At 35.7% G+C, this 24,726-nt stretch overlaps 1 protein-coding gene and 1 pseudogene across 2 annotated transcripts in view; one reads left to right on the top strand and one right to left on the bottom strand.

Moving 5' to 3' along the window:
* Positions 1 to 24,726, top strand: part of PAWR (pro-apoptotic WT1 regulator) — a 117,124-nt gene that overhangs the window by 58,635 nt on the left and 33,763 nt on the right. For both annotated transcript variants that reach the window (XM_008710357.2, XM_040637290.1), the window contains exon 2: positions 17,714 to 17,845. In XM_008710357.2, the coding sequence (XP_008708579.2) occupies positions 17,714 to 17,845 (132 nt within the window). The remainder of the gene's footprint in view (positions 1 to 17,713; positions 17,846 to 24,726) is intronic.
* On the bottom strand, positions 21,377 to 22,421 carry LOC121104399 (annotated as a pseudogene).

Raw genomic sequence — 24,726 nt, 5'->3', positions numbered from 1 at the left:
TTGTGTGGTGTTTTGTTATGGTAGCCCCAGCTAACTTCTCTAGGCATATGGTTGGTAAATCAGTTTCTCATGTAGTTTTGAAATTCTCTACAACCACAGTTTAAACCCCAGTCTTAGGTTGTTTTCAAGTCTTTAATTTCTTCTACATATGTAGATTCCCAGAACATTATAGCAGATTTCAGGAAACACTAATTTTCTTTTACGTGGTCTCATCTATTAAGCAATCATATATTGAAGTTTCCTTGATAAGTGACTGTAGTTCATTGACATAGTTATACCTTTGTTCACTTTTCATTCAAGATATATTTTAAAATAACATTGTATTATAGTTTGGCAGATTTTTTTGTCAGTGGCATGTAAAATAATGGTATGTTTTCAATCATTGGCATCTTTGATTTAATAAAATATATTTTTCCTGTTATATACCCTCCCCTACCTTCATCTTACAACCTCTCAGATAAATATTTATGATTTTTCAGAATGCTCAGGAAAGGAGATACGCAGTTTCCCTTGGTAAATCATTAGACTTTCTTAATTCTATTAATAAACATGGTATAAAATATCTGTTGTATTTGAGACCCTTTTTAAAAAATTTTTTGTAAGAGTAGAGTTATGAGCTTAGTCACCACAGAGTAGTAAATATGGCTTAGTGGTTAAGAACATAGGCTCTGCAGCCACATTATCTGAGTTCAAATCACAGTTCCATCACTTGTTAGCTGTGTGACTTTAGGTAAGTTGCTTAACTGCTTCAAAATTTATAAAGTGGGGTTGATAATAGTACTTATCTTTTACAGGGTTGTGACGGTTAAAAGAGTTATTCTCTGAAAAGCAGTTAGAACAGTGCCTGACACAGAAGTGCTATGTGATTGTTAACTGTTACTGTTGTTACTACATTTGAGTTAGCATGATCATGTACTAACAAATATTTTAAAAATCAGTTTAGCTACATTTGTATAATCAACAAAGCCTGAGAATTAAGGGCACAAGTAGAATTTAATGTTATCTAATAAAATTTAAAGTAAAATGAATCCACCATTTAATGGTGGATGTTATATGGTAATTAGACAAAATTGAGATTAAATTTTTAGTTCTCCTTATATTTTCTTTACTATCTAGCCACTGCTACTACGGTTTTTAGTTATTCCTCTTGACCTCAGACTCTCAGGTACATATACTCATAAGCTCTCTTCCAAGATCCCTACCTGTCAATCTATTCTAGGACTGACTTCCTTTAAGCTGCCACCCGTGTGCTCCCAAGTAGTCTTCCTCCTAGGTTCTTCCTCTTCTTCTTGCCTGAGATATGTGTATCCAAAGGATTAAAGAGCTTGAGAAGGCAGAATCTCTCTAGGTTATACAGGTTGGATTGCCTTTTTGGGTCACACTGATTGTAGACCTGGGATAGAAGAATTACAGCAAGTAGCACTTGGGTCCTTGAGTCTTGGAGCCAGTGGATGGGAGAAAAATGGATCTAGGACTAAGGAAGTGCTGAGGAAAGGCCCTTGATGGGTGGGAGCATGCTAGGCAAACATAGATTCATTGGTTCACTTGTTAAGTTGTTCATTCATCAACTTCATTTTTAGATGCCTGTAGTGTGCCAGCCTCTGTGCCAAGTGCTGGTTTACATTCAAGATCAGTTTTAGTTTGTTTTATATAGACATACACTTTTTAGTTTTTGTGAGAGAAACTATTCTTGAAGTACATATTAGTATGAATGATTTAGATATTAAGTTTAAGTTAAATTATTTCAGATGGACTATATTGTGGATGGGAGAAGATGTGTATAGGGGCCAAGGAAATTTAAACAGAAATGTAAAGCTTCCTAAGAGAGGCTAGATGAATGTTCCCAAGGGAAAAAAGAAGACTGAAGATGCACTTCAGAGACACTAAACTGAAAAGGTAGGTTTTTTGTAGAACTTCTGCAGAACTTTGTGCTGTGCAAGTGGAAACCTTAGCAAAACTATGTCTCTCCATCTTTTCTTCTCTAGGATTCCTTTTCCTATAACTTTCCCTTATTTAGTAATTTCTTTTTAGTAGTATTGACCAAATGGTAATGTTCTTTATTGAAAATTCTGGCTAAAATAGAGAGAAGCTCTTTGGTGGTTTTGTTTCTCCAAGCATAAAAGAGATTCCAGGATAATTGCTCAGTTCCAAAGGATTCAGTGCTATCATTCCTTTTGTTCAAGTATGTATACAAATTATTCTGTCATTGTGTTTATCCAAATATTTCTAAATTCTCGGAAAAAGCACATTGCATTGGGGAAATCTCAACATGTGGTAGATTGCTTTCTGTTCCGTAGTCTTCTCTCTTCCTGCCTCTGAAAATCTCAATACGTAGTTTATAGGAAATTCTGAATGATTTTATAAATAAACATTCCTACAAAAACTAGAAAGACATAACTTATTTTAAAAGTTTCAGAGCTTCTGTCTGTAATCTTTTTAGACTTAATTTTAGATCCTCTGAATTTATTAATCACCACTTTTCATTTTTTGGGAGGAGGGGTTTGAGGTTGAGCGTGACCCATATAAATTAATTATTTAGAACATAGGGAAGTTTGGCTTGTTCAGTACTGAAGAAATAAGACTTTACTGCATTTGTATAGTGTTTCTTAGAGCATGCTATATATGAGAGTTCTTGAAGATCCTGTGTTTCTCATTAGAATCTGTAATGAAATTGGGATAAAATGGAAAGTGGTTACCAGAAGTTATTTCTGTGTGCTTGAGTATTTTTCAAATTGTATTTTTAAGCAGAAGGAATGTCCTTGAATAAGTGAATAAATTTGCTGTTAAAATTATTTTAAAATAGGGGCGCCTGGGTGGCACAGCGGTTAAGCGTCTGCCTTCGGCTCAGGGCGTGATCCCGGCGTTATGGGATCGAGCCCCACATCAGGTTCTTCTGCTGTGAGCCTGCTTCTTCCTCTCCCACTCCCCCTGCTTGTGTTCCCTCTCTCGCTGGCTGTCTCTATCTCTGTCAAATAAATAAAAAATCTTAAAAAAAATATTATTTTAAAATAGTATAGGAAGTTCTTAGGAAATATTAAATTAGGAAATACGCATTGTATTTATTAACTTCCTATTCTGTAGTTACTACTGACAAGAGACTGAAGGATCCAGAAACAATACTGGATGAGGTCCCTGCTTTTGGGAACCTTAAAATCTAATTAAGTAGGTAACTGAAAGAAAGGAGCAATGTAGTGGTAAGTAATCAAGAACTAGAATGAGTTAAATATTAAGAATTTGAGGATTTATAATCTGATTTTTACATTTGAAATAATCAGACAAGGTTTCATTCAATAAATGTATATACTCCTACTATGTGGAAGACTTGGATACTTGGAGTTGGAAGCATAGAGAAGAAGTAGGGAGAAGGAGATTCCAGTTGAAGCAGCATTGACCAAATAAATCTATAGTAGTACCTACCTGTGAGGATTAACTGGAATAATCTAAGTAAAGTATTAGAAAAATGGTTGGTGCATAGTAAGTGTACAGTAAAAGTTAGTTATTATTGTCATTACCACGTTTAAATGTATGTCTGAGTGTTCTTTGATGGGAGTTATGATAATACAGTACTTACTAAGTGCTGTATGTGTTACTGTTCTAAGAGCTTTTCTGCATTCATTATTTCCTTTAATCCTTACAGTTCTATGCAGCATAGCTGTTGGGTTTGCAGATGAGCAGAAAAAGCATAGAGTGGTTGAGTATATTCCCCAAATATCTTGGAAGTTGAGGAATAACTATCATGGGATCGTTAGATTGCATCATTGGATGTAGCTGAAGAAAGCCTGCAAACACTGGATTGTTTAAATCTGATAATAGTTGAAAACTAAATATAGGTAATTTGGATTGTTCATTTTCTTTGATTATTCATATCATTGATTTTTAGGACTATAATCAATAATGTGTGAACTGTTGAGCTGAAGAGTATGGTGTTTATTTTTCTGACCTTAGCACAATGCTTAAGAGCCATCATTGATACATTTAAGATAGAAAATGTTTTGCATATTTATCTTTTTCTGATAGTTCCTTCTGAAGATAGTCTCTTTACTTATACTAGTGCCTAGTTTGTTTTCATAGCATTGTTTGTGTGACTCATGTTGAGGAATTTGTGTGTTATAAATACTCTGGCCTATTACTCCCAACTGTTAAGCATTAGAACAAGTCTAATTAGGTTGAGACCTGGATTGTAGATAATAGAAGAAAGTGTATAATATAAAGTTGTGTAAAGAATTTCCACCTAAAACTGGTATGACCCTGGATTAACTAAGTTTAATAACTTAAAAAAATTCCACAGGGGAGTCAGATATTGATGGAGAATGATACTAACTAACATGATTAATATATTCAAGTATAATTGCACAATTAATATCCTGCTGGTAAGGACTTGCTTCTGAATTACCTGTTTCAGCAATTGAGGGATATGGAAGACCTTTCACATTCATTACAGAAATAGTGAGACAACTTGCTGAAAATATTGATAAATAAGTTTTCATAATAGATTTGGACTCATAGCCCTAATGAGTTTTAATTAGTAACACCTGATATCACAGATTGGTGCCATTTTGAAGTCTAGGTTCTTCATTCTGAGCTAGACCCTCTGCACTTGTCTGAAAGTCCTTTATGTATTTTTATTTCACTCACTTTTATGTTTCCTACTAAAGGTATCTTAAACTTTTAACCCACTTCATACCCATTACCTTATCCTAAACTTCTACTCATGACTGTCAACAGAAGAGCACAGTTAACTTCTCAAAGAAGAAACTGGAGAGCTCTCAGTCAGAACTCTCTCAACATTTTTTTTTTTTTTTGCTTGTATTGTCTAAGTTATCTGCATTTAGATCCATATTGAGAGCCTTCCCTGCAGTTTTAGAAGAGAATTAGCCTTTGATCTGTACCTTGGTCTTTCTTTTCCTCTTGCATATCCCACAAATATTTCAAATGCTCAACACCAAACTCTTCATCATTTCCCTTTTTGAATTTTCTGTGTACATGAATGACACCATGAGCTAGATAGCTAGAAGTCATATTGTTACTGCTACTTCATTGTTTTTGGCCCTCCCAATCCAGTCAGGTTCTACTTCTGTTTGCCATGTCTATCCATTGTCCGCATCTACTTTCATTTCCTTAGTTCTAATTTATTGCTAACCTATTTAGCAGTAACCCTATTATGTGGCACTGCTCATGTCCCCATTTTACAAGGTCACACAGCTAATAAATGTTGCCAGTTTTTTCCAAGTAATTATACATTACTTCATGTATTGAAATAATCTACTAGGAGAATACGTTGACAGGGAATGGTCAAGAGAGTTTTACAAATGAATGGTAATTGAACTGCTAGATATTACTAGATACTATTAACTTACAATGATAAAAGTAATATGATTTGAGTACTAATATAGATAGATCAGTGGAACATAATAGAAAGCTAAAGATATACCCATATATAAAAATGTATAATAAAGGTAGCATTTTGTATCCAAGGTGAGGAGATGGGTTTCTCAGAGCCCCTGAGTATGAAACTTGAAGGGGGTTGCTAAACTCCAGGAGCCATTACTCACTCATTCAACCCACTACCAGTTTTGCAGTTCTAGATTATTCCAGGTATATGGCTAGAACAATTGCTTATTATAAAAAAAAAAGAAACACAATTTGTTTTTAGCCTGTTGCTACCTGTCTAAATATGAGATGAGTTAAAACATTAATAATGAGATAGTAAAAATTAGAAAGTGTATGTGTTTATTAGATCTCAAAATGGGAAAACATTTTCTTAACATAAAACCACAAACTTCAACCACAAAACTTCAAAAGGAAAACTTAAACAGAATTAAAAGGTGAGCTAGGAAAAAATTGGCTATATGATAGAAGTTACCATCTTATTGTATTAAGAGCTTGAGAAATACTAGGGAAATGAAGAAACGAATATAAAAATTGAGAGAGGACATAGTGAAGAAAGGAAAGATACATAAAGAAATATATAAAGTCAGTAAAGATCATACAAGTTCATTCTGCTAACTAGGATTCAGTCAAACCATTATTTACCTAATATGTTTGGAGAGAGTTAAAAAAAATAGTAAGGATGAGGTATCCTTCTTGGTAGAAGATTTGTCAGCATGCTTAAAGAGCCATGAAAATTAGAGATGTATACTAGAATTTATATGAAAGACTATTTAGCTTGTATGACCCACAACCAGATATGATTAAACAAATCATGATGTATTCATAATGTGATATCATACCATGCAGCTACTAAAATTTTTGTTGAAAACAAAGAGATGATACAAGTAGGTCTCAACAGGATGCCTATAATTTCCTGAATTTAAGAAAAACATTCTAGTAGAAGGAAGGATTTGTACCAAAGTGATAACAGTTATCTATTTTTTAAAAAGATTTATTTATTTATTTATTTGAGAGAGAGAGAGAGTGAGTGAGTGGGGGGGGGGTGCGGGAGAGGAAGGGAGAGAAGCAGACTCCGCACTGAGTACAGAACCCAACCCAGGGCTCGATCTCAGGACCCTGAGATCATGACCTGAGCTGAAATCAAGAGTTTGATGCTTTTCCAACTGAGCCACCCAGGTGCTCCTCTTTTTTTTATTTGAAAAGTGTTTTGGTAATGTACATTAATTTTGTAATTAGGAAAATGTCATTTCTGTTTAAATAAAAGTACCCAACTACAGTTTTAAAATTATTTTTAAAATATTATTATTACTAATATTAGTTGAAATGGCTGAAAATGAGAGTGCTACCTGTCTAATCATGAATATTGCTATTTGGAGAATTTAACACTTGCTTAGACCTGAGGATCCCAGCACAAGATTGTGTGGTTGGGTCTGACCATGGCTGAGTTGTATCACATGGTATTGGTGTAGATCTTAATGGTGAGAAAGGTGCTTTAAAACTGTGTAAGAATGAAATTCTGATTTTATTTCCTGTTTTTAAGGGTTATATTTTGAGATTCTTTACAAATAAGATTTCTTTTTTATTGAAAATGCTAACTTTTATTGTAAATTCAGTTTTTAAATCCATGAAATCAGAGTGCTTCTGTTAGATGTCACAAAGTTATTAGAAAGCATAACTAATTCAGTTATTGAATTATTGTTTAATAATTAGTTTTGGACATTTCCTATATTTTAATTTACTCCATTTAGTTCCCATACTTTCTGGCTTAGGGCTGTGTGTAGTAGTAGTAGTAGTAGTAGTAGTAGTAGTAGTAGTAGTAGTAATAGTAGTACTAACAGTATTAGTAGTTTTTAATCATTGTGATACAGATATGCATGGCTTTTTCAGCCACCTGATGAGAGGAAAAGAGGGGTCATTTGTTCATTTTGTTCAGTTCTTTCCATGTAGAGATACTAATTTGGTCTTATTTCAGTTTTCTTTTGTTATGTTGGAAAGTTCCTTTTGTTTAACCATTCAAAATAAACCTCTTGGCTTAGGAACAGGGGAAGGAAGGTAAGGAAAAGCTAGGCAGAGGTTGAGTGATGACGGACTGGTGTATGCTAGATAAAAGATAATGGAGGATGTAAAAAGGGTATTACCAGAGAGGGAGGCAGATAAAGCATAAGCAGTACTGATAGGATTGGCATGGTCTTACTGAAGAAAATCTCAGCTTTCCTAATGCCTTTCATGAATATAGTAACTTTCATTTTGGGAGGCACAGCCACTTATCCACATTCATGGTTTGTAATTGTGTGATCCTAAACAGAAACTTTTTTCATTCTCTTGGAGCTATATAGCTTTTCTTTCTTTTCCCTAAAAGCTTTGCTAGGATTGCTTACTTGATTATCTTTTAAATGCAGAGGACAATCAGAATGGTTTTAGAGCCACATCTGTATGATTTATTATGCATAGATACAGTTAAATTTACTTGGCTGTTTGAAATTTGCATTTCATTTGAGTTCTTTGTAATTTTTGTCCTTATTCTAATTCATATGAAGAAAATGTTGCCCTGTTTCCTAGTGCTAGAGCTTTATAGAGAAGTGTTTATACATTGCAAAAATTTATTGAAACACCAGAGCACTTCAGGAATTTGTGTGGATTCTTTAAGATTAGATATGCGTATGTTATATAGACTTCAGCATTTAGATAGAAGAGAATATTAAAATTTGGGGGATTCTGAAAATTAAACGAAGTAGCATTTTTTAATGGATTTTATGAACTATTCAATATTGTGTGGAGATGAATGAATTGTTTCATTCTTTGTAAGATTCATCGCTTATGAAAGAGAACAGATGTGAAAAAAGAAAGGAATGTGAAGCAGTATCTAGCTGAACTCCTCCAAGAACTAGATAGTATATCATACAATTTATTCTGTCAAAATATCGAAGTCTCAAAACTTGGCTTAAGCATTTATATTTAACAAAAATTAATTTTAACAATTTCTAATGTGTTTTTTAAAATAATTTTTATTTTGTTATATTAGTCACCATACAGTACATCCCCAGTTTTTGATGTAATGTTCCATAATTCATTATTTGCGTATAACACCCAGTGCACCATGCAATATGTGCCCTCCTTAATGTGCTTTAATCAAAAAGTTTTTAAATTGTATTTTGTTTTATATGCATAGTTTTAAATAAATAATAGTTGTGAATGGTGATTATCTGTTATGCTTAGGTATATCCCTACTGTCCAAGAATTCTTAACTAACGTAAGTAAAAAATTCTATGGAGTATGCTGTTTTCCATATATTAGAAGCATTTAAAAATACCTTAATAAAATTGTGTTTAAAGTTGGCAAATGTGGGTGCCTGGGTGGCTCAGTTGGTTAAGCATCTGACTCTTGATTTCAGCTCAGGTCATGATCTCAGAGTCTTGAAATCAAGCTCCTGTGGGGCTCTGTGCTCAGCGGGGAAGTCTGCTCCTCCCTCTCTCTCTGTCCCATCCCCCACTCTCCCTCCTGCTAGCTCTCACATGTGCACTCCCTCTCTCGTATAAATACATCTTTTTTTAAAAACATAAAGTTAGCAAATGGTATGCTGATTGCTTTTTCTGAACTCCTGAATTTTATGGAATTCTGCTTTATAAAATTGATAAGGAAAAGCTATCATAAAATGGATCCTTTTTAGTTATTTCATTCTACGAGCTTACTACATTTTTTTGATACGTTAAAAACCTTGACTTAAGAGTACACGCTGCCTTCACCATTAGGTTTGGCTTTCTCTCTGCTGTTGTACTGTAGCAGCAGCTGTAATGGCCCTTACCAGCCCTTGAGGCCTCCTGTACCTGGCCCCAGCCCCCCAGCCCCACTGCCAATGTCCATTCAGTTTGCTAGTACCCTTTGGGTCACAGGAAGCAGATGAGGAGTTTGATGTCACTGGGTGACATACTTCAACAAGCCAGATATTGATGCCTGGAAATTGTGTAAAGGGATGAACATGCTTGTTAGCTATGATATGGTTCCCAAACCCAAAATCAATGATGCTGCTTTGCTGGCATGCAGGTGGTTAAATGATCTTGCTAGTGCAGTTTGCATCCTAGAGGTTGTTAAGGACAAAGCAGGACCTCATAAGGAAACCTACCCCTAAGTCATTCAGGAACTTAAATCAACTTTAAATGAACTGAGAAGCTCCACTCCAGAGGAATTGGGCCTTGACAGCATATAAACTCCATGGAGGGGCTTCTCAAGGATTTATGCATTATGCTACTTTAGTGTAAACAACCACCTGGAAATACTGATGATAATGTTTTACCTTATTTTGACAAGTTTTCCTTTATTGAATACCAAACAATGTAATGGTAACTTGGACTTTAATAAAAGGGAAATGAGTTTGAACTGAAAACAAACAAACAAACAAACAAAAAACCCAAAAAAACCTTTGAGGTATAGTAATAAAAATTTTAGTAGTAGTGGGAAACTACAGCCTTAAGATTTCTAAGTCAAGTTTATTTGCCTATTTCACATATATAACACTCTATGGTTAGTCTTTCAAAACTAGTATGTCTCTCATTTGTTCAAGAAATTAAGTGATGATTGGCTGGTTACCTTGTGTTTGGGACTTTAACCCCCAACTTCTCCTTAGTCTCAGTGTCCTTTGTAACCTGGTTCAGACTAGTCTTGTCTTTTCAGCAGTATTTAGTTCAGCAAACATTGACTATGTATTATATATGCCATGTTTTGTTATAAGTATGATATACTGTGGGAATGCTGCTATTATGATGGTGCAGTCTGTTGCCTCAAGCAAAGTCTTAGAGCTATAAAAACGTGCAGTGGCTTTCAAACTTTGTTTTGGACTGATAAAAGTATGCTTTATTAATGACTCAAATACCATGAATAGTTTTCCTGTTAGTGACATTTTCTGAAATGTCAAGCAAATTTTTTCATAAGATTACTAACAAAATATCATTTACAGGGTATAGTTGTCTTCCTGGAAAGATCTCTCTATATTTTTAAATGCTGCAACCCCACCCCCCCCCCCAAAGCCACTGTTTTTTAGAGGTAAAATATGTTTAGGCTCAGATAATTATAAATAGATTTTTCACCTGCATGACTGTTCAGTATTACATTCTTCGGTTGAACGGGATGTGGGTCAGTTCTTTCTTAGAGGGACTAATTTTTCAATTTGCAAGGTATTCATTCCATGCTTCTGATCCATAAAAGTAGCATCCTTTAGTCATCAATATGACCAAAAATGCCTTCACAAAATTCCATGCCTTGTAGGGAGTGGTATTGACTGAGAATCACTGGGCTAGAGCTTTGTGGCCAAAGGACAGACTTGCTCTGGAGTGGTAGAGAAGACACTAGAGAAATTAAAACACAAATAGCTTTCAGTTGAGACAGCTATAGGGGAAAGGGCTTTTTCAGGGAGCCAGCAAGATTTCATTCTGCAGTTGAGAGCAAAATATTAATCTATAGGAATTCAGAGGATACAGTGGAATGATTTGGAAGGGAGAGGAGAGGGATACAGGATTGAATCAGGTTATAGAATTGAATCAGGTTATGGAATGTACAGAGTAAAATGGAAATGAGAGTCTATATAGTGATGGATGAGACCTGGGGAAGCATAGTCTGCTGTTAGTGACTGAAGTAGATGTGGAAATGAGACCTGATAGAATTCCTTCAGAAAGTCCCTTTAAAATTAAAAAGTAAAAAATAAAAATATACATACATAGAACTACAGGGTAGATGAATGCTTATTCTTCCTCTCCTGCTCCCCCTGCTTGTGTTCCCTCTCTCACTGGCTGTCTCTCTCTGTGAAATAAATAAATAAAATCTTTAAAAAAAATATGAGTTCTTATAATTTTCTAGTCAAACATATGCCTTACAGATAACCATAAAGAAAAAAATGATCAGTGTAAAGATAATGTGTATTTTTCTTTCTGTCATTCATTCATATCTTTTTTTCACTCTACGTGAAATTACAAACATTTCCCATTTCTTGGGAAACAGTTTGTGAATAATACTCCATTTTGTTCTCTAGAAGCAGAAGTGTTACGCTACTTAGAATAAAATATTTATCTAGTTTTAGTTATTTAGTAAATGATCAGTTAAATTTTATTGCTTTTTTAAAAACCTTATTATGGGACTTTTAATCATATAACAAAAGTAAGGAAAATGGTATAATGAATGTACCCATCCTTGAGCTTCAGAAGTTATCAACTTCTGGGTAGTTTTATCTATACTACCACACACACTACCCATTTCATTTCTTGTGTTATTTTGAAGCAAATCTCAGACAACATATTATTTCAGTGTATGTCATCAATATCTTAGGTATTTCAGTATATATCTAAAGACAAGAAATCTTTTTTTTTAACAAAAGAAAACTATCACTACACCTAAAAGAGTTAAAAATGGATCATTAATCTCATGAAAGTCCTGAGGCTTTTACCGTATATGCATTGTTCAAACTGTCTCTTGAATGATAATTTTAAAAATAGTTTCCTTTAATAAGAATGCAGAGGAGGTCCATATGTTTGGGATTGGTTCACGTGTCCTTTGAGTTTCAAATTTATGGGTCTCCTCTCTCTCTCTCCTCTCCTTCTTGCAGTTTTTTAGTTGTAGAAACTGGTTGTCTTTTAAGCCTTAGTAGAGGCTTGTTTCTGTATGGCAGAGAGCTGGAAATGGTTTTTGTATTTTTAAAGGATTGTTAAAGGGGGGGGGGCAACAGATTTTATGTAGCCCAGAAGACTAAAATATTTCCTCCTTGTTTTTTCAGTTTTCTGACTCCTGCTTAGAGTTTCCTACAATTTGGATTTTCATGATTGCGTAGCCATGGTGGTTATCTAATATGTTTTTATGTCCTCTCTATTTTTTGTAATTAGTAGTTGGATCTAGAAGCTTAATCAGATTTAGGTTCAGTCTTTTTTTTTTTTTTTTTTACCATGCCATTTGTTTAGTACCCCCATTACTATATTTTTATAAGTCATACTTATTCATTTGTCATTTATATACAATAATATGCTACTGTTTTAAGGATACACTTTGATGAATTTTGACAAATGTACACGTCTGGGTAAACCATCATGGGAATCAGGTTATAGAACATTTCCATCATGCCTTTTGCCCCTTTCTAGTCAGCTCTGTCTTCTCACACCCAACTCCTGGCAACCGCTCATCTGCTTTCTGTCACTATGATTTTGCTTTCTCTCGAATTTTATATAAATACAGTCATACAGTATATAGTCTTTGTTTTCTGGTGTCTTTCACTTCGCGTAATGCTTTTGAGATTTCATTCATTTTGTTACTGAGTTAGTATTCCACTACATGACTGTACTACTGTTTATCTGTTTTATTAGTTGGTAGACTTCTGAACTATTGGGTATTATCAAAAAAGTTTTTGGTTTTTCTTTGGTACAAGTTTTGAGTGAACATGTTTTCATTTCTTTTGGTAATAACTAGGAGTAGAATTGCTGGATCATATGGTAAGTGTATAGTTTATAAGAAACTGCCAAAACTGTTTTCTTTTTTTTTTTTTTTTTAAGATTTTATTTATTTATTCGACAGAGATAGAGACAGCCAGCAAGAGAGGGAACACAAGCAGGGGGAGTGGGAGAGGAAGAAGCAGGCTCATAGCGGAGGAGCCTGATGTGGGGCTTGATCCCATAACGCCGGGATCACGCCCTGAGCCGAAGGCAGACGCTTAACCGCTGTGCCACCCAGGCGCTCCCCAAAACTGTTTTCTAGTTTGAGTTTTTACCAGCAATATAGCAGATATTCAGTTGTTTGAAATCCTCATTAACACTTGATATTATCAGTCTTTAATTTTAATCATTCTGGTAGGTGTGTAGCAATAGCCTGTTAAGGTTTTATTTCACATTTCCCTAATAACTAATTATATTGAGCCACTTTTCATGTGTTTATTTGCAGTACCTGTATTTTCTTTGGTGTGGTGTCCAATTTTTGCTCATTTTTAATGATGCACTGAAATTTATCCTGGTATGTGGAATAAATCTAATTTCATCTTTTTAAATATGGCTATCCAGTTATCCCCAAATCACGTATTAAAAAGTTCCTCTTTTCTCACTGGTGTGTGTTTCCACTTTTATTGTGAACTCAGTTTTGTCTGTGTATCTGGGTCTATTTCTGAATTTCCGATTCTGTTCCTGGGAATTGCATTTTTTGATACCAACTAATAGGACTTAAAAAATATCCTGATTTCCTTTTTACTTGGTTACTTTGTCAGAGTAGCAATAATCTGAATAATTTTTTAGAACATATTATAGCATCTTAATGTTAGTAATTTGTTATTAGGAATGAAAATCATACCTTTGTTTTGTTCAGAAGTTTTATTTGCCAAAATATTAGTGCTCCAAAATGCAGTTTTGGGAATAGCAAAGAGCTTGGTGACAATCAGTGATACTTATTCTCATTTCTGTTTAAAAAATGTCATTTCATAAAATTTGACTTTTTGATTTCAATTTTAAATAATTGTTACTCCAGTTCTAATGCAGTTCTTTCTCTCTAATCTATGTAAAAGGAGAGAGTAATTTTGACATGATTACGTTTATCTAAACATGAAACGAGAGCTGAGAAGAGAGAGAGGGCATTGAGTTCCACGTTCAGCATCTATTTTCACCTCATCTTTTTCTCTCTCAGGTAAAAAGCTTATGATTAGTAGAAAGAAACTTTAAAACATGTTTGGGTTCTTTTTGGTTCTCTTTTGCTGGTACTTATTTAAAAATTACTGTTGGGCTGCTTGGCTGGCTCAGTCTAGAGCATGTGACTCTTGATCTCAGGGTTGTGAGAATTATTAATCTTTGCAAGAAATAGAAGTGGAAAATGTCTTAACCCACCTTCGTCCAGTAACTCAGTTCTTTTTTGCTTTCATTCTTTCTTCTTACTATTTCTACCAAAGTTTCCTCCAGGTGTATTTATCCCAGTTACATAAGATAGTTTAAAGAATTTGTAGGATGCTTGTTGCTAAAAGAATTGTACTGGTTGCTAGAAGAACTTTGGAGGGAAGTTGTGATTCATCAAGTAATCCCTATTCTAAAAGCTGCCTGGAATGTAAGATGCACACATTCTCCACAGAGGTAGTATGTATGATGAATAGGTTCCCAGGTCACTGGGTAACAGTGTTACCATGGAAAAGAATATTCCATTTTAACTTGGGGCGCTACAGTCCATCTCCCTTATTTGTCTCATCTTGGTTGCTCCTTCATTCATTTATCAAGCATTTACTGAATTTTTTTTTTCTTCTTCTTTTTAATGTGCTGGTAAGGGAGTCTACATTTATTGAGGTAGTGGAAGGAAAGGAGGTTAGTGTTGAGGGACTGGAATCTCAGAAAATGAAAACAAAGATAAATAAAATAATATTCCTGCACTCAGGGAGTTCATGGCTATCTGCTTCAACTTTTACTTTCTATCTACACTACTTTAGGATTTAAGAGTTCTAGCATTGTGCTACTGACATTCGATCCTATGGTCAGGGATTTTTGCAGTCCAGGTACTGGAGCATGAGATGATTCCTTTCATGGAGTAGAAGGCTAGAGATGAGACCACTCTATTTTTTCCAGATCTTACACAGCCCCCACTGTGCATTAAACGATTGACCTGTTATCTCAGTAATGTGTATTGAAGAATTCCTTTACTTTATTCTCTTTTCTATTCTAGGACCTCAATTACAGTTTTTATTATTGTGGTTTTATACATTTTAATGTTAGAGTGAATGTGTCATAACTTTTTTAAAAAGTAGGTTTTCAGGATGGCTTATGTATTCATTTACCTAGATGATCACCCATACTTTCAAATAAATTCCCTTAAGATTTTGATGGGAATTTTTTATTCAGTTTATAAATTGACTTATAGATTATTGACATCTTCACAATATTAGTTTTTTCTCCATTTAAGGATAGGTTTTAATTTATGTTTCTCAGTAAAGTTGTGTAGTTTTTTCCATAAAGTTTTTTGGTTTATTTTTATAGTTACTGTTAAAATTATATGATCTAACTGGTTGTTGATGTTACTTTGGGAAGCAATTTTTGCATACTTCTATAAAAACCATTGTAATGAACTGTAATAATTCTAAAATATTTTTATGTTATCTCAACAAAATTGTATCATCTGAAGTGATGGAATTTTGCCCTCTTTCTATTGCTGAAATCTTTTATTTTTCTTACCTGGTTTTATCAGCACCTCCAGAGTGATGTTAACAATTGTGTTGATAGTGGAATGGATATCAATGTCTTAAGTCTGATTTTGCTTTTAAATTTTGTTGATATTTTGCCATTAAACATGATACCATCTATTGGTCTGAGAAAGGTTTTTAAAAAGTCGTAAGAGAGATTCTTTTTCTAATCAGAACTAGTTTCCTAAACTTCGGTACCCTTTACTAGATTTCTTTTATTGATTCTGTTTTCTACCTAGGATATTTTTCATAGGATCAAATTGTCTACTTTGTTGTCTACTCTCTACTTTTGGTCCCTGTTTATTTCCACTCTGAACTGCTGTATATAAGTTCTGTTCCCAAAACCAGTTTTTTTTTTTTTTTTTTAAGATTTTATTTCTTCATTTGAGTGAGAGAGACAGAGCACAAGCAGGGGGAAAGGCAAAGGGAGAGAGAGAAACAGACTTCCTGCATCCCAGGACCTAGAGATGATAACCTGAGCCGAAGGCAGACGCTTAACCATCTAAGCCACCCAGCCCCCCCAACCCCCGCCAAATCAGTTTTGATCATGTTTTACTTATATTCCAGGGAATTGTAGCACCATAACCTCTTTCAGTGTTATGTAGTGAAAAGTCCACACTTCTCAGGCTATTTATGTTCTTTGTGATCAGAGCATTTGCCTCTCTAATCTTTACCTCTGTCAAGAACTGTAAAGGGTTTGAGATTTCACCCTACTTGCAAGCTAACCATGTTAGGCTGCTGTCTGTCAATTCATGGATTATGGCAGAACACACTTAGTCTCTTGGGTCGGAGTCAGGTAGCCTCAGTGTCATCATTTTTCTTGTACCGGTTACTCAAGTCCCAGTTCTTACTGGGTGACCTGACAAGGGCCAGATGACACCTGTATATACTGTCAGTTCCATTACAGGGAGGGTAGGAGCATTCTCTGGAATCTCACCCCTCTCATTCTTTCCCCTCACTTCCTTTCCATATCATCCTAATTTTTAAGACTCCATTTCAGAGAGGTGCTTTCTTCCATATCCCCCATCGTGGACCTTGTGTCTTTGAATGTGCTGCTCATCTCCTGTGTCCCTCCTGTTCCAGATACTCCAGTGTCCCTTCTTGGTTTGCACAGTGGCCTTTTTTTCTCTTTTTATAATTTGTGAGTCCTGTTTCTTTGGTTATGCCTTCTTGTTTACAGACTGCCTGCGGAAACATTATTTTTTGTCTCTCACAGAATCTTTTAGGGTGATATTGGTTAGGAATGTGCTCAGTTGCAGGGGTGCCTGGGTGTTTCCGTCAGTTAAGTGTCTGCCTTCGGCTCAAGTCATGATCCCAGGTCCTTGGGATCGACTCTCACTTAGGGCTCCCTGCTCAGCGGGGAGCCTGCTTCTCTCTCTCCATCAGCCACTCTAGCCACTCTCTCATTCTCTCTCTCAAATAAATAAAATCTTAAAAAAAAAAAAGGAATGTGTTCATTTGCAAGTAACAGATAATCCATTCCACAATGAGTGTAATGAACAGAATTTTGTTTCTGTTGATGACATTTTTCCCATGGGGAATCTGGAGGTAGATAGTGCAGGTGTTGATTCAGCTTTTTAGTAACAACCTTTCCATATGCTCTTCCCACCATCTGAAATTCTCTTTTTTCTATATCTGCAGTTCTAAATTTTACCCATCCTTTAAATTATAAACTCTTCCGCAGAGTTTTTATAGAAGACTTACTCCGCAGGTGAAAATACTCTTCTGGTATATACTCATAGGTAGTACTAAGCTGGAAAATGGCCTTTATCATTGAGTTATCTGCATCTATATTTATATCTCTGTATATCATCTTAACTTCCCGCGAGACTGTAAATTCCATGTCTTGGGTATATCATTTGTTACCCTCTGAAAAGTGCCTTGTTTAAGGTAGACACCATTCGTTTACTTGTTGAATGAATGTAAAAGAATGAGTAAACCTTGTGTTTAAGCAAGCTTTGTCACTGCTATTTAGAGTCTAGAAGAAAAGATAGAAGTTGTCAGGGGGGTGAATGTGGAGGTTGGGGTTTAACACCTTTATCATATAAATTAGTTTCAGAATGCACCAGATACTTTAATGCTATCCAAGTGTATCTTCACATACAATCTGTTAGTATTATGTGGAAATAAAACGGAAATTATTTTTTCCTCTAGTGTTTAGATGAATATGAAGACGACGAAGCAGGGCAGAAAGAGCGGAAACGTGAAGATGCAATTACACAACAGAACACCATGCAGAATGAAGCTGTCAGCTTATTAGATCCAGGCGGTTCCTACCTGCTACAAGTGAGTATTTATTTAAATTTAATTTTAAAAAATTATCTTAGCGGCGCCTAGGTGGCTCAGTCGTTAAGCGTCTGCCTTTGGCTCGGTGTGATCCCGGGGTCCTGGGATCGAGCCCTGCATCGGACTCCCTACCCTGTGGGGAGCCTGCTTCTTCCTCTCCCATTCCCCCTGCTTGTGTTCCCTCTCTTGCTGGCTGTCTCTCTCTCTATGAAATAAATAAAATAAAAAATCTAAAAAAAAAAATTAAAAATTTATTTTCTTAGCAGTTACTATTGATTGATTGTGAACTCTGCGATCAAGAGTTACGTGCTCTACTGACTAAGCCAGCCAGGCGCCCCTAAAAATTTATTTTTTAATTTTTTAATTTTACAAATGAATATTTAAAAATACCAGGATGTCAGTTGTTATTTTAACAATAGTTTTTAAGTAGCTTTTAATAATTTTTCCATTCTCCTTTTGGTTACATCAACTCCATTTAATATTTTCAGTGGATTCAACCATTGACTTTCCTTTTATCAAAATACTTCTTGACTTATAAACAGTATGTATGGTTCGTAGTTCTTGATCAGTGAATATTTGCTGTCTGATGGATTAACCAAGTTTAAGCAGTACCTATTGTAAAAATAGCTAGGAAAAATAATTACCTCTTTGCTCGTAATAAAGCTAGAATTAGTAAGTTTAAGTGAGGGGACAGTTCTGGTCTAGGCTGATATTTGTGTTAGAATTACATAGCAAATAAAGAATTGAATAGCAAGTTTATACAAAGTCAAATATTTAAATGTAGTATGTATGTAGTATTGTGAATTGCCAGAAACATCTGTACTTCTGTATAATTATACAAGCAAAATTAAGCTCAATTTCAAATTAGCTGTTATTTGGGGGTTTTGTGGCAAAGAAAATTGGGAGTTGATGGTGTTAGAATGCCTAAGTATAAAACAAACTACTCTGCGGAATTCTTTAAATGTAATTTGGGATGATCTTGATATAATCTAATCTTAGGTTAATTTGAAGACATTTTGAAATCATAAGCTACTTTGTCATCTTCCCAGAGTTTGTTTTTTACTTTAAAATTGAAAAAAACACAAAAACACACATTTATTTATTTATTTATTTAATCTCTACACCCAGTGTGGGGCTCAAACTCATGACCCTGAGATCAAGAGTTTCATGCTCCTCTGAGCCAGCCAGGTGCCTCCAGTTTTGACTTTTTAAATGCATTTTTATTATGATATCACTTTAAAAGGAGTTTCCAAGCAGTACAAACATCTCCCCATTTTATTGATGAAAAAAATGAAATATAAACTCTATTAATTTGCAAGGTTATGATAAAAAGGCATTTGGCAGAGAGAGGCAAAATATTTTGAAGTAGTTGGGAAATGCAGATGCAAAACTTTTGTCCTCTGCTTTTTGAGGCAGATATACTGACGTGAAGAATGATGAAGTGATGCAAATTTATCTCTTCCTCTCTATCTAAATTACCAGAAGTACCTACCCTATTATATAACATGGTGTAAGCTAATAAGCAGTGTTTCTCTCAGTATCTATGTGATTGTTCATAGTCTAAAATATCTTTGTATCCTTTATTTAACAAAGCTGAAGTTAAATCTGGGTGTATTCCAGGTGAAGATAGAGGCTTAATTTATTGAAATAGAGACAATATAGTATTTTCATTAAGAGAGTAAACCTGATTTTAATTCTTGGTCATACCACTTACTCTGTTATACTCAAACAGCACCAGGCAGCAATGGCTTTTAGAAAAAGAGCTGTTATTTTTAAAATGTAAAGATACTTGTTGGGACCCCTAGGTGTCTCAGAAAGCATCTGCCTTTGGCTCAGGTCATAATCTCAGGGTCCTGGGATCAAGCCCTGTGTAGGGCTCCCTACTCAGTGGGAGCCTACTTCTCCCTCTGCCTCTGCTCTTCCTCCTGCTTGTAAGTGCTCTCTCTCACTCTCTTTCTCAAATAAATAAATAAAATCTTAAATGAACTTTAAAATATAAGGATACATGTAAAAGAAAAAATGATAAACGTTAAACTTTTTGTTCAACTTTAGATTATTTATCCTTTTTTAATGTGTATAGTAGTTAACACAAATTTCTCATTAATGGAAATCCTCAGTGGTTAAATTTTTTTACTATCGTAAATAATAGTAGAATTAAATCTGTATAGACTAAACCTGGTTGTGTTTTGAATTATTTGGCCAGATTTCCAGGGATAAGCTTATTGGGCTAAAAAACATAAAGGATTTTAAGGATTTAAAAGATCTCTGATACATATTGCCTAAGTTACTTAAGAAAAAAGGCCTATCAGTTTATATAATCAGTGGCATTTTGTGGGAGGGCATTGATTATGTTTCTTTTGTTTTTTATTTGATTTATTTATTGATTTTTCTTTTAAAACAATCTCAATCTTAATGAAAAGTTAAGTACTATACCAAGAATTTTGGCCCCTAAATTGTTTGAGAATGAGTTGGTTATCTCATGCCCTATTAACCTTAGTACTTTACTGTTTTTTCTTTTTTAAAATTATGATTAAAGCCACCTTTAATTTTTTATCCTCAACTTAAGAGGTGGTCTGGATAGCCACCAGTTTCCCAATCTTAGCATTAGTTACTAGCTTACAAATCTTAAGGTAAATTCTTCTCATTTACTTAATGTTCAGTTTCCATCAGTTTTAATATACACCAGTGTAAATACCATTACTGACTGTTTCGTATGAAATTCAGTGTTCTACAGATCCCATAGGGTTGTGTGATAGAACCAGGAGCCTCCATCTTTTATAGGAACTTCAATGGTACTGTGGAGACCGAGGCAATTTTGCTTAGGTTAAGCAGAATTTGCTTTGATTTGCAAGAGAACCCTCTTGGAACGAGCTTATTCAATTCTCCTAAAAATGGTGGCATTTTTTAAAACTCTTCTTTCAGAAGCAGGAGTTCATAAATGGAATATTGGATTAAACATAAAAATGTGGACCCCAGTTAACTTTATTATTCTGCATATGATTTTACATATATATATTATATATATTTATATTTATATATAAAAGATTAAGATATTCTTCACATTTCCAAACAAAATCCAATTTTAAAAAGTGTGTTCTTACCAAACCCCTAAAAATAGCCATTTGAGAGTAAACCAGCAGAGCATTACATCATCTCAGTGAAGCTGTAGGTTTCATTACATGCACCAGCAAGTCTACATGGCTAGCTTCTGCATTCCACTTTTACAGAATTTCTATTATACGTGTTATACCAAATAGCATTTTAAACACTGACATATAAACTCCCTAATAAGGTAAAGCAAAGATAAAAGCATTTATCTTACAAGAAACAAGATGTACCACCACTTATAGTCTTAAAACGTTATTGCACTTTAACTTTCATAATTCGACAGTGCATTCATGGAACATTCTGCAGACAACTAATTTTAACAGACTTTTAATTTTACACTTTTAATTTTACAAACATTAACTTTTAATTTTACAAACACTTTTAATTTTACAAACATTACTTATATTAGTAGTAATGGCGGAACTAGAGAGTATTGCATCTTCTCTATGCCACACATTGAGAACTACCTGTAGTGTGGTAAAACTTGTGACCCTTTCCAAGGCCACGTTCTTGTCCTGCAGATGTCAGCCCTTAATCTCCCTGTGCTTGTGAACTGATTTGGTGATCCACTGGGTGTCAGGATTTCTTTTGATAGCTTTATGGAATGGATCAATGAAGCTGTGTGCAACAGACTGAAGGCTTTGGGCAAACTTTAGCCAGTTAACACCACGGTGGACAAGCTTGCCATAGGTCACACCCTTAAGGACTGGGCATTTGTGGCCACCACATTGCATTACCAATCCTATATATGACATAACTTTGCTTGGCCTTGTACCCTAGTCTGTGCGCTTTTTTGGGCCGGGTTGGGCTGGGACCCTGTGGCGCGCAGAGAGCTGGCCGTACTCCCAGCAGTGCACCCTGAGAAGAAAGTGCCTTATATAGCAAACTGCTTCTTCCTCCGTAGCTCCTGGATGGACTGGTAAGTGCCCATCTTGGCTTACCTTTGAGCTGGTGGCTGCCACCAGACAGAAAGGAAAGCCTTTCTTCCCTTTACGGGGTATTTTCTACAAACAGTCTCCTACGTAACCACAACATGGCTGTTAAAAATAGAAAATTAAAAACAACACATTCTTGCCATCTGATACTTAGACCTTATTCAGGTTTCACCAGTTGTCCTGGCGATGTTCTAAAGTGTAACAGAAGGGGTGCCTTGGTGGCGCAGTCATTAAGCATCTGCCTTCGGCTCAGGGCGTGATCCCAGCGTTCTGGGATCAAGCCGCGCATCAGGCTCTTCTGCTGGGAGCCTGCTTCTTCCTCTCCCACTCCCCCTGCTTGTGTTCCCTCTCTTGCTGGCTGGCTGTCTCTCTGTCAAATAAATAAAAAATATATATTAAAAAAAGTATAACACAAGGATCTCATTCAGAATCAGGTGTTGCATTTAGTTGCTGTTATCTCTTTAGTTTCCTTTAATCTGAAGCAGTCTCTTTAAATTTCTTTTCTTGGGGCACCTTGATGACTCAGTCGGTTAAGCTTCTGCCTTTGGCTCATGTCATGATCCCAGGACTGTGGGATGGAGCTCCACATTGGGCTCCCTGCTTGGTGGGGAGCCTGCTTCTCCTTCTCCCTCTGCCTGCCGCTCCCCCTGCTGTGCTCTCTCTCTCTCTGTCAGATGGATAAATTAATTAATTAATTAAATCTTTTAAAAAATAAATAAATTTCTTAATCTTCCCACTTTAAAAGATTATAGGGCAGTTATTTTATGATATGTCTTCAGTTTGGGTTACCTGATACTTCTAATTAGATTCAGGTTATAGATCTTTGTCAGGAATATCACAGAATTGATGCTATATTCTTCTCATTGTGTATCCTATCAGGTGACACATAATTGTAATTTGTCCCGTTGCTGCTGCTGATCACTCTGGTCATGTGATTAAGGTGGTTTTTTCCAGGCTTCACTTTTCCTTTCTTAATAAGTATTTTGTAGAACTGCTGATCACATGAAATCCTTTAACAGAAAAAAAAAAAAAAGTATTTTGTGGATAAATGCTTTGAACCATGTAGATATCTTAATCCCCATCAAACTTTATTTATATTTATCATCTTTCTGTGTTTTTATCTGTATATCTATTGGCTCACTATTCCCTATTTTATCTGATGGGTTATACCCTGTTACCATCTGTATTAGTTTTCTATTGCTACTGTAACGAATAACTACAAATTTGTTGTCTTAAAAACAGCACAAATTTATCATCTTAACAGTTTTGTAAATTGGAAGTCCAACACTGGTCTCATTGGCTAAAATCAAGGACTAAAACTAAAGGCTTCAAAGGCAAAAATCAGGACTGCATTCCTTTTTGGAGGCTCTGGGGGAGAATCCATTTCCTTGCCTTTTGCAGCTCCTAGTGGCTACCCACATTCTTTGGCATATGGCCCTCCTTCTTCCATCAAAGCCTGCAAGGGTGGGTTGAGTACTTCCTCCAGCTTGTCATTCAGACCTTTCTTCTTAGTCGTATCTCCCTCTGACCTTCTGCCTCTGTCTTCCAGTTATAATGACTCTTGTGATTACATTGGGCCCATCAGATAATCTAGGATAATCTCCCTATTTAGGGTTGTTGATAAGCAACCTTAATTTCCCTTTGCCATATAACCTAATATGTTCGAAGGTTACAGGGATTAGGACATAGACATTTTTGAGGGTCATTATTTTGCCTACCACACCATTATTATTTATTTTGATGTTCAAATTATCCCAGATTTTGCCAGTGGAAACTTTTGAGCTTTTGTATCCTTTGCCGCATCTCGATCATTCTTGGAGTATTTCTTGGCATAATATGATGTTACAGGCTCATCTTTAACTTTCTACTCCAATGTTGGAAGCAGCCATTTCTTTAAGAAGCTAAGGAGCTCTGATTCCTTTTACTGGAAAGTAATTGGAAGCCACGGTCTGGGCTGTAGGTATGTTTATGTTACTGAAATGTCACCATTCCTGGTCCCTCTCTGTGTATAGACCTCCAAAATATATCTGTCTTCTGTCTGCCTACCTTCCTACATCTATGTAGATACTGAAACTAATTTATACTGATAACTTCCAATCTAATCTCATCCTACAGGGTTTTTTTCTAGTAGTTGTAACTCCCTTTTGTGACATTGAGAAACTTGTTTCCCATTATCCTTAATGTTTTCTTATTTGTTCAGTTCCCTTCTATGTAACCTATCTCCCTTTGCCACTCCTTCCCCATATTTATACCCTCCTCACCACAAGCCGGTTCTGACATTCCATGTTGGCTTTCTTTGTGCATGAACATTTGCTGACCCTTTTCAGGCTTGGGCATCCCATGCAAGGCTATAGGATGTCCTGGAATTGTGACTCCCTACACTGGATCACACCCCCCTCCCCAACCCCACACCCTGGGATTCCCTCGTTACACTGCTTAGCTTCTGTCATGCTGTGATAGGCTGCTCTTCGTAGGGTCTTGGTTCATGTTCAGACTGTGAGACGTCATGCTGGATTGCTTCTCGTTGGAGACCCTTCATTAACCTAATTGGGTTTTGACACCTCCAAGACAGAGTACTACTCACTGTGGACACTCTCTTCATCCCGTTTGGGCTCTGGCACATCATCCCTGTTCATCTCTCTTCAAGGGCTGCAAACTCCCCATGCCATGCTGCTTTCTTTACCCTTCTGGGGCTCTAAAACTCTGTTCTGTGCCACCCTCCTGAATGAATGACCATCACACCCTGCTTGGGCCTCTTGATGTCGCCTACATGGGACTCCCTTTCTGACATTGTCTCAGGACTGATAGTCTCCCTTCCCTTTCCTGCTTTGTAGACAC

The sequence above is a fragment of the Ursus maritimus genome, unplaced genomic scaffold (genome assembly GCF_017311325.1).
Source record: "Ursus maritimus isolate PB19 unplaced genomic scaffold, ASM1731132v1 scaffold_21, whole genome shotgun sequence".
Classification (NCBI taxonomy): domain Eukaryota; kingdom Metazoa; phylum Chordata; class Mammalia; order Carnivora; family Ursidae; genus Ursus; species Ursus maritimus.
This window is presented reverse-complemented; position numbering and strand designations above follow the sequence as displayed.